This window comes from Oreochromis niloticus, linkage group LG19 (genome assembly GCF_001858045.2).
Source record: "Oreochromis niloticus isolate F11D_XX linkage group LG19, O_niloticus_UMD_NMBU, whole genome shotgun sequence".
Classification (NCBI taxonomy): Eukaryota; Metazoa; Chordata; class Actinopteri; order Cichliformes; family Cichlidae; genus Oreochromis; species Oreochromis niloticus.
Window position 1 is genome coordinate 29,511,132 of NC_031983.2, and position 11,465 is coordinate 29,522,596.

The window sequence follows — 11,465 nt, forward strand, 5'->3', positions numbered from 1 at the left end:
GGATGCAGGATGGATGGATGGATGGATGGGTGCAGGATGATGGATGCAGGATGATGGATGGATGGATGCAGGATGGATGGATGATGGATGCAGGATGATGGATGGATGGATGGATGCAGGATGGATGGATGGATGGATGGATGCAGGATGGATGGATGGATGCAGGATGGATGGATGGGTGCAGGATGATGGATGGATGGATGGATGCAGGATGGATGGATGCAGGATGGATGGATGGATGCAGGATGGACGGATGATAGATGATGGATGCAGGATGGATGGATGGATGATGGATGGATGATGGATGGATATATAAGGTCACATTATTGTGTTGATGTGTAAAGGTGGGAGAGGTTCCTCTGTTGTTTCTGAGGACATGAGACCTGCTGAGGCCTCTGATACACTGATCAGCTGTAAGGATGCTGGTTTACAGCTGGATTCACTGCATATTCAATGATTTAGGAATTTTATTTCATACCCGTCTGTTTCAAACGTGTCACTTTATCGCCTTTCACTATTTAAATCACACTGAGGTGTTCAGACCCAGAGCCTTTTTAAACACCTTCTGGGCGTCTTCAGCGAGCTGGTTGAGGATGAAATTCAAAAGTCTGTAAGTTGTGGTAAAAGAGAATACCATTGCCAGCGGGATTCCAACTATTGGAATGAATCTGGAAACTTCCTCCAGTGCCATAAATGTAGCTGCTCCTGCAATTTGGCTCAACACCTTCAGGAGGAGCTCTTTTGATATTTTCACCGCAGCCAGCGGGGAAACGATGACGGCACGCAGATCGGCGTATGGCACGCCTGTGCTGGCAGACAGTCTCTGCAGAGACTTGATATCAAGACCAAATCCAAAGACGTAATCTGTGACAGCCCCGACTAGCACCGCTATGTCAACAGCAATAGAAAGCCCAGGAACTGGAACAGCAGCTACAGCCGCAGAGAGAGCGGACAACCAATACAGTCGGCGCTTGAAAGTTTTTTTTCTTCTTGTCGATGATCTCCAGGCTGATGTTGGGCATGGCGCGCAGCAGAGCATGTCTTTTGTGTTCAGGAAGGTCTCTGTCCAAGGTCTCATGTAAGAGAGAGAAGTCGTACAGGTGGAGCTCAAAGCTGGACACCAGGAACACCTGCGGAGACTCGACGCCTAATTCTCTGAGTCCTGGCACAGAAAAAACACAGTATGATGATAAGATACAAAATAATAAAAACATCTAAAACTGGACTTTATCATTCAGCAGATTCAGTGAGCCGAGTGACTTTATAGATGTGTAAAGGATTTGAACTCATAGTGTAACTGTGTAAGCCACCACATACAGACTGGGGTCATCTTTTCATATTGGTGATTTTATAGCTTACTGTTGCTATATATTCCTTATTAAGCTTATTATATAGTTATATTTTAAAATACACTGTGGCACTTTATCTATCTTAATACAAACTATCTTAATACAAAATCACTTGTCAGCCTTACGATATCAGACTCCAAGAGACAAGAGCAGCTCCTCCCAAACACTATAATAAAGTTTCCTTAAAACAAAGTTCATCTATCCAGCATCTGCCTGACTTCTTCAGCAGCTGTGTCACCATCATCAGGACAATCATCCTCCTCCTGTCTGGGTTGTACCTCGTCTATCACCCTGTGACAGCTGACACAGCTTCAGCCACCCCAACCTGGGTTGTTGGTAAGAATGGATGGTGATGTTCAACTAGGGCTGTGCGATATGACCAAAATCTCATATCCCGATATAAGACATCTATCATCCAGATAACGATATAAAGCACAAAAAATTTACATTTTCTGTAAATTCGGTGAATCTCGGGCAGCTCGACTTGCGTGAAGTGTTTCCAGCTGGGCGTCGCGTACCTGGAGTCGAGTGTTTGAACCGATGCATGAAACAATACATTTTTAGACATAAGTTGTAACGGCCGCCGTTTTCTTTGTGAGTATTTATTACACGGCGTGCTGCGGGGAAAAGCCTGTTCTAACATTTGAGTCTAAGGTTTATTTTTAAGCACCTGACGGCTCTTTTTTCCTTCTCATCTGTAAATAATCCGCATACTCTTTCACGTGATTCAGTTTATTTTGAAAAGTCTCAACAGGATCTTGAGCTTTATTGTGAAAGGTTTATGTGGAAAATAAACAAGCGGACACGCGACGGTTTTACCGTCGTTGTTGCTAACGACAACGCATAAAAACAGGCGCTTGTCCGTCAGTAGTGTGGTTATATTAAATATAAGAGAAAGAGAGAACTTTAAGAAATTAATATAGCCACTACAGTGACCATCAAAACGATGAAACGTAAACGTTTATTTTGCGACACCACGAAACAAACGATAGCGTAAAATGAAACGATAGATGCTTTTATATCGTCATCCGATATATATCGTTATATCGAACAGCCCTATGTTCAACCAGCTTTCTCTCAGTGAGCATTTATGAACAAACATTTTTTGGTATGGGATGATGAATGAATCAGTCTCACCTTGAATGCAGTTTTCCCTCATTTTCCTAAGAGTCTCCTCTTCGCTGAAGTTTCTCTTTCTTCTCTCGGCTCGTAAATCGTTGTCAATCTTTGATCGAACAAAGTAGAACTTCTTCTCCATCCTCTGAATCTCCTGAGAGAGTTTCACGTCATTTTCTCTGAAGCGATCGGCTGAGACGATGATGAAGAAGTCAAACTTCTCGAATCCAACACGCTCCAAATATTTATCAGCTGGAAACTTGGTGGTGCCGATTCCAGGGAGATCCCATAAAGTAACCTTGGGATAGTTTGGATGGGGGTACGGTTTGACCTCTGAGGTGGTTTCTACAACACCGGTCAGAGCCGCTCCCTCATCTCTGTTGTCCATGCCCCTGAAGGCATTAACAAAGGTGGATTTCCCAGAGCCAGATTCTCCTGTGATGGCGATATTTAGTGGAGTGTTCCTCTCCTTGTCCAGTAACTCCTTGATCTTTGTGATAGCCAGCGATTTGTCATTGTTCAGCAGAGCTTCTTTAATTTCTTCTCTCACAGTTTCAATTTCAAATTGGTTGTCTGTGCTTGTCTCTGATACCTGGAATGAAAAAAGAGGATAAACTTTAAACTTTGGGGCTTTTTTGTTTTCGGGTTCATTTGCTTTATTTAATCTTACATCATCATCACACAAAACATGACACACACTGCTTAATATTCCACAAAGAATTGACTACAATAGCTTAGCATGCTGTGAACTGAGCCACTTTATTGTATTTTATTATATTCATGTTCATCACGCACCTTTAGGACCGTCTGTGTTTACCATTAATATATTATTGAGTCAAATTATGTTGATACAAAATTAACTTACACTTTTTCAGTTTTAAAGCACTGAAATATTAAAATTTATTCTAAAAACAAATTTCAATAACAGTTTATAAAAATTTCCCCAATCAAAAGCAAAAGTTCTGTGTAATTAAAAAGAATTTTAATGTATTTTATTTGAAATTACAATGTTATTACTTACAAATACTTAAGGAAGGCACACTATAATAAGAGGCAACGAGTAATAATAATTATATAATAATTATAGCATAGTAGAAATATTGTAGTAATTTTAATTTGAAATTGAAAATTCATGGTAATTTTGCACAAAAACAAACAACATTAGCCCGTCTTACATCGTATGTTGTGCTTTTGGGGCTTTAAGAAAATTGAGATGTTTATTATGATTCTGCTGAAAGACAGTCAGTGTCTTCATGTAGACACAGTTATATCAGATTTATAAAAGGTGATGTCCCCACAACAGAGGTAAATATTTTCACCCATAAACTGTATAAGCCTCTATGTGAACCTCAGACTCGTCACATGGGTCATCTCACTGAGATCATCTGCTTCTGCTTCTTCTGCTTCTTCTCTTCGTCTCTTTGTATGTTTCTAACATCATAGTTTTCTCTTTATTTGTAGAATCAGACGTGTTCAGGTCTGTTGCATGGTGTCACCATGGCCTCTCTTATATGAATTTGCTGTTAGACTGATAAACCTTGGCTGATAACCTCCTTTGTTCGAGTGAATGCTGACGTTATGATGAGGGAGGGCAGATTAGGAAAAAAAGCCTTGAGTATGCTGATCAGACTCCAGTAAAGCTGTAGACAGAGTGGCTGACAGTACAATCATACCTTGAAAGCTTCTTTCTTCTTGTTGATGATCTCGCGGCTGATACTGGGCGTGGCCAACAGCAGAGCATCTCTCTTGACTTCAGGAAGGCCGCTCTCTAAGGCTTTGTGTAAGTGGGGGAAGTCATACTGGCGGAGCTGAAAGCTGGACACCAGGAAGACCTGCGGAGTCTTGATGCCTAATCCTCTGAGTCCTGTGTCAGAGAAGGAAAGAAACGTGCATGTGCGTGTCAGTGAGGGGCAGCCAATCAGCAGAAAGTTGGCCTAAAGGAAGGAGATTAATGGAGGATGAACTAAAGCAGTCCATCCTCCAGCATCCTTCAGCCACACAGTCATAAGACTAACAGAGTTTAACTGTCCAACTGTGGCCTGAACTCTCCAACAACTGCATCACCATCATTAAATCCAGAAACTGGTCTCACTCATATAAATGATCTCATGTGACACTCACCTTGAATGCAGTCTTGTCTGATTTGTGAAAGAGTCTTCTCCACCTTAAACTCTCTCTGACTTCTTTCTTCAGCTCGTAAATCGTTGTCAATCTTTGATCGAACAAAGTAGAACTTTTTCTCCATCCTCTGAATCTCCTGAGCAAGTTTCACATCATTTTCTCTGAAGCGAACGGCTGAGATGATGATGAAGAAGTCAAACTTCTCAAATCCAACAAGCTCCAGGTACTTATCAGCTGGAAACTTGGTGGTGCCGATTCCAGGGAGATCCCAAAAAGTAACATTGGGATAGTTTGGATGGGGGTACGGTTTGACCTCTGAGGTGGTTTCTGTAACACCAGTAGGAGCAGCTCCCTCGTCACCATCGGACAGCTCTCTGAGGGCATTAACAAAGGTGGATTTACCAGAACCAGATTCTCCTGTGATGGCGATATTTAGTTGGGTGTTGTTGTCCTGTAGTGACTCCATGATCTTTCCAACATCCGATGGTCTGTCAGTGTGTTGCAGAGCTGTCTTCATTTCTCTTGTAAGTGATTCACGCTTAGGCTGAAGACTCTGGTCCCTGATGGCTGTAGAGAAGAAACTACTCGTGTTACATTTTTGTTTTCTACTTATGAAAAACAGTCTAATGTAAAGACTGAAGACTGTTTCAGTGAAACATGATTGAAACTTTGTGATTTTTCTTATTTTATTAAAACTATAATTTACATTCTTTGTTTATCACAATATTGTTTCCTTTGATCTGACAGATGGTGTAACATAGTTTTGTGGTCAGATTGTTTTGTATTTGTGTGGATTGAAGCACGCACTTGTGAGTCCTCAACAGTTACACACAAATGATTGTACACATCGTACGTATTTGAGACAAACACGACATGTTCAGAGTAAGAACAGATGAGACGATATCACAGTCTGTGAGGCAGACCGTGTGGAGATGAGAGAGGAGGACCCAAACACAGACACACGGGGATGAGGTGGGTATTAACAAAAGGCGAGCCTTTATGTTGGCTGAACAAAAACATGACAAAGCAACAACGACGAGGGAACGGAAAAGCTAAACTAAAGAACATGAGGAAAATATGAAACATTCTAAAAGCCTGAAACTGTGAACACAGAACCTGAGACATGGAGGAAAGGAGAGGATGAAGAACGGGATGAAGAACAGATGAACCAACAATAAACATGGAAGACGCAGGGCTTAAATACACAAGCAGGACACTGAGAGGATGGGGGACAGGTGGGAACACAGATGGGACAAATCTGACATAATGAGCTGCAGAGAAGCAAAACTCAATACACTGAACGCAGGACAAGGAACTAGCACAATAAAACAGGAAGCATGAGACTTTCAAGATGACGCAGACTAGACACTGAGACATGGAAATGTGAGGCGAGGCACAGAACCAGAACAGAAACCAGGAACAATAAATATAATACGACAGAAAACCATCATTCAAAGAGTAAAACGTAAACTGACCCAGGACCGTCACAGTAGATGTGACGTTTTGGAATTTAATTCTGCAGACAGACAGAACTTGGAAAGTTGATGGAGGTTTACCTGCGTGCTGTGCTGATGATGTACTGCATGCAGCAGTGAATCTGATGGTGGAGGTCAGTCTGTTATAGAGCTATAGAGTGAACTCTGTTCCCACCTGTATGTGTGGCCTGTAGCTCCGCCCCCTGAAAACAGCTCACAATGATCTTTGCTCGTCTCTGTAGCTGTCAGCGGTTCTAAAATCACCAATGCTCTAAAAACAAACATACATGCACTACAAACACAATCCTGCAGAGCCTGAAACACTGAAAGTGACCTGTTAGATGCTGATGGTTGAGCTGGAGCAGCAGCTACAGGTGGAGCACAAAGAGCTGCAGGTAATAACTGCAGACACAGAGGAGCATCAGTGACACTGCTCATGTCAAACAGCAGAGGCCTCCTCCTGTGTTCTTCATTCCTCAGTACAACTTTGTTCACTTTGTGATGAAGAGCAGCTTCATCACAAAGTGAACAAAGTTGAAACTTTTGTGTTAGACTTACACTGAATTTATTCTTTACCAACATAAAGTTACAGACCAGCATGCTGCACTCAGCTAATGATTAACAATTAATAACTGCAGTAAAACCGGTTTTTACAGCCATCTGTGTAAAGGCCATTTAGATGCTTATCATATGTATCAGACCAACATCTATATGACAGCTGCATCACAGACAATTTCTTCAGTGGCAAACAGCACCACATGCAGGGCAGAGGCATATTTACACAGAGCACCCAACAACGCTGAGTGCAGTGAGTTTGAATAAATATGAATGACTTGTCCATAAATAAGTCACGTCCACTCTGAGGCTGGAGGATACAGAGTGTCTCCTCCGTCTATAGCTGACCAACAAGGACACATTTAATGACATTTACATTTGATTCAGTTTGATTTCACGAGCTGAGACCACATCCTCATTTAGATTTGACTGTGACTGATAGAGAAACATGAACTGAGAAAACAGTTTGGGGAAGGCCTCAGTGGGGGCAGGCGATGGCTGCCAGGCTGTGAGGAGTGATGTCAGGTCAGACCTGCTGTTTACCTGCCAGACAATCACCTGATCTTCCTCAGCTTTGCTCCACCATCTTCCTCCTTCTACCAGATTCTGCTTGGTTACCTCTTTGTGTTACTGCAGAGTCGATATTAGGTTGCACAGCATTGCCATTTTAACGCAGCTTCGTGTGGTTGTGGTTATACCTGTTCAGGCATGTGAAGATTAAATGTCACACTGACACTGTACTCCATGACGTTATGGTGGCAAGATTATATTTAGTACAAATTCAATAGCAGTGGCCACGATAATTACATCCAGCTGTATTAAGAACATTGGTGTAACTTTGTGCTGCACATTGTGTGTGTGTGTGTGTGGGGGGGGGGGTCAAGATCTCTGTCTAAATAAATCTGGGTAAATTCCCAGATGATTAAACATGCAACTATTTTGCTGGTAATACCTGAAATGAGTAAAGAAGATCAACAGCCTATTTATGCGAGATAATTCATTATTTTATTGGGGGGGTTATATTGGTTGGGTCTCATTATTAGGGGGGGTCATAATCCCCCTAACCCCTCTGGAAATGACGCCCCTGATTAAGAATGAGTTAAAGGACCGTTCCACTGTTTAATTAAACAGTTTTGCCACCACGTGCTATTTAAGGTCTACAGTGACCTCTTGTGGACATTGTGAGTTATTGCTTGTGCCAAGAACGTGACGCTGTTGTGACTGTTTCTATAGTGATCTATGACTCCGTTGACTCCATTCAACTATCTCTGCACTGAATTAAGACTGGAAAGCACTTGGATGTAACCAGTGCTTCTGTGGGACTTTATTAAAGACAATAAGTCCAACTCCTGGACTGCCCAGTTAGGCCAGACCTGCTTACCCCAGTACTCCAGCACGTTGGTGTTGTCACACACATTGTGTACTCGGGCTTAATGTCTCATTTCTGCAGAGACTCTTTGACAGCATGGTTTGCTGTTCACCACTGTCTGCATCAAAAAGCCTCCTGCAGGTCCCACAGCTGCATTGACGGCAGCAGAGGAAGCACACAGTAACTGCAGCATCAGTGGCCCTCTCTTTCATAGCAACCATAAAGACTTTATGATCATCTTGCCTCCTGATGATGTTCAGAAAGTGTTTTTAAACAGTTCTGGATCTGAACACCTCAGTGCAGTGATCAGTCTATCAGAGGCCTCGGCAGGTCTTGTTCCCTCTGATCAGACCAGAAACAACAGAGTCAATCCCAGTTTTGAAATCCATCCATCTTCCGGGAATCTGTACACTCAAGTTTCAGCTGACGAATACCTGCTGAAAAAGTTTTTTGTGTCTCAGAGACGACAGCGATGTCAGTCCTGAGGTAAGAACGAGAGACTACAAAGTCAGAGAGCTGCGTTCAAGGTGAGCTTCTCATCTGTTCACTTGTATCTGTGTGTGATCAATATTTGGATTTACTAAAGTAAAAATATTCACACTTTAGTTTAAATGTCTTCAATATCATATCTATTTATATATAATCGACCATTAAAAAGCATCTCTTGTGGACTCCTGCGTTGAGTTTATTTCAGCCACAGAGGTTGGCACTCCGACTCTGTTCCACATATGGGCTCATGCTGCTGCTGTGGAGGTGAGAGCATCGCGACACGAGGAAGCTGATGGCTTCACACTCAGTCATGAACTGTCCAAGGAGACAGTTTCTTTGGCTCTCGGAGCAGGCGGACGCATCTTTCACCCTCTCCCTCCCTTATCTTCCCTGCTGCTGCTTCTATGTCTTTATCTAGTCTCGTCTAACTCTAACCCTCAAAGAGTTTCTCAGTCTTGTTCTCTAAAACCTAAAGAAGAATTATGGATTCGATCAACTGGTCCCGTAACGGAATTGACCCCCTGCTGGGCTTGGGAGAGCCCGATTGTCCTGTGGAGACGTTTGCTGCCGGATACTCGATGGTCGGTTGTGTCGTGTGTCTGGCGACATTCTCGATGGAGGACATTGAACGACATCTACCAATTTGGAACCACGATAACAGAGATCTGGCTGATTGGAGCTGGCTCGGACCTGGCTTATCGAAGAACAAGAAGCGGCTACAGCTGTTTGAAATCCCACAAGGCTGGCCGACATGATAGATGATTGGCTGTGAGGACTCAGACTGTGTTTTGAACGCCATATGGATAAGATCTTGAAGAAGAACAACGGAAATTGAGAGACTTGTTGACCAGTGATGGACATTAGACCAACTGTAGAAATTGGATGCAGTTGTTTGCACTAAACCCAAACATTCACCATCTTCACTCATGCGACAATCCCACTGGCGCCAGCTGAAGGCCTGCCAAGGTGGAAGCTGACTGGAGCAACAAACACTGAAGACTGTTGACCTTCGCTTAACTGGGCGTGATGACACTTTCTCTCAGCTGAACACGGGATACACACACACACATGCACACGCACGAAACATGTACACTGATACTGATACGCACTATCACAGTCCCTCCCCCGAATCAACGCCTTCTCCCATGCTTACCTCCCATCTGATGTGGACAGCAGATCAGCTGGAGGTGCGATCGAAGATTGCAGCGCTCCCAGATCAGCTGTACACACTGGAATACTCTCCCATGTTGCTTGTCTGTGTTTTGTTGTGTTATGGCAGTGGTTCCCAAACTTTTTTTGCCAGGCCCCCCTTTTTTACAAGAAAAATGTTCGCGCCCCCCCACCACCTAACCCCCCCCCCCCCCCCCCCCGCACAAACACATCCTCCAAACACACACACCCATATTTTGTTTACAAACTCCATTGCGGTTTATTTCACACCTCAAACATTTAGTAAACAATTAAGCAAATACAAGTAAACGGCAATAAATTACAGGTAGTAATAAAATATACTACTAACTCTTTTACGCTGCGTCCACACCTACACGGGTATTTTTGAAAACGCAGCTGTTTCTATGCGTTTGGGCTTTTCGTCAACACGTAAACGGCGTTGCGATTCACCGAAAACGGAGATTATTTAAAACTCCTTTTTTGCGTTTACGTGTGGACGAGGATTACAGAGTTCGTCACGCAACGTCAAAGCTATGTGCCTCTTTTCACGTCACGCTGTGCGCCACGTTATTGTTTACATGAGATGAATTGCAGAATGGCAGATAGAGACGAAATACTGTTAATCTGACTATCTGCAGGTTTTACACGCTTACATACACACACGCAGTTACTGTCCCTCTATTTAGAAAGGCAGAGGCGTCACGGTGTGATTATTTTACGTGTAGTTGTTTTTTTCCTGTGTAATAATATTCAACATTGCTGTCAATACATTTTTCAAAAAATGCCTCTCTGTGCAAAATGGGTTCAAAAACAAAAACAGCTGTGGGATACTGTTTGTCCGTGATTTGAACCGGGGAAACAAATCGTGGCAGGATCAGCCTGATATTATTTGTATCCCGCTGTAACTTTACTGCATAAAGAGCTAACATCTCCAAAATGTCAGGAGTAGTTAGTTATTACAAGAAGTGTTTGTGAACTAAAAATCAAGAATGTGGGATCCTGTTTGTCCGTGATTTGGAGAGCCCAGCGCTGCTCCCGACGCAGGGAAAACTAATTTTGCAGGGGAGACCTACCTTGGCACTTGTGCAGGTGAAGCCAAAGGGAAGATATGCTTCACCATATTTTCTAGTCTTTGGCCTGGAAGGAAGTTGGTTTGGAGACATATTCAGCGATGCTTCATCTCCTGCTTTGCGTTTGTGTGGGAGCCCCGTTAAAAACCTGTCCATTATGCTAGCAGTGTCCAAGCATTCTTTTTTTTTTTTCATACCGCGCCCCCCCTGCAATGGCTCTGCGCCCCCCCTAGGGGGCGGGCCCCACACTTTGGGAACCTCTGTGTTATGGTGTGTTGATATTTGTGCATTCCTGGATTATCCTTTTGTGTTACACATTTCGATGTTTTTTTTCCCTTGCTACCCAGCCTGACCTGTCTCCCCAATGTGATGTTTGTGTATTGTATGTACGGTCGGCGAGGTCAGTCATCTCGGTTGTGAGCAACTGCAACTGACAAATAAAGGCTATCTCATCATCTCATCATCAAAAACAAAAGCAGTATATGAGAATAAAGTTTCATGGAAACTTAAAGGTTTCATCGACCTGTGACAGACTCGTGCTCATGGATGGAAACACTGACTGCAGCAGATGATTGAAGTCAAATTGAATCATTATAACACCATAACTCAACATAGCTGCTGTGTTCTCACATGGACTCAGACAAAGACCTGCATGTACTCCTCTTCATCAGTCCTGTGCTGCTATGACCAGCAGGTGGAGGTGTTATATTACTGAATAATCATCAAATGTTTTAGCCAAATATTTTGCAGC

The 11,465-nt window shown here is 43.0% G+C and overlaps 1 protein-coding gene across 1 annotated transcript; it reads right to left on the reverse strand.

Moving 5' to 3' along the window:
• Nucleotides 1-268: 268 nt before the first annotated feature.
• On the reverse strand, nucleotides 269-6,190 carry LOC100696243 (interferon-inducible GTPase 5). Its single transcript, XM_019356023.2, is given in 6 exon segments — nucleotides 269-985; nucleotides 987-1,162; nucleotides 2,487-3,057; nucleotides 4,139-4,329; nucleotides 4,587-5,153; nucleotides 6,143-6,190. Coding segments are annotated over 5 exon segments (1,917 nt in total). The 5' UTR covers nucleotides 5,104-5,153; nucleotides 6,143-6,190; the 3' UTR covers nucleotides 269-523.
• Between the last annotated feature and the right edge of the window lie 5,275 nt (nucleotides 6,191-11,465).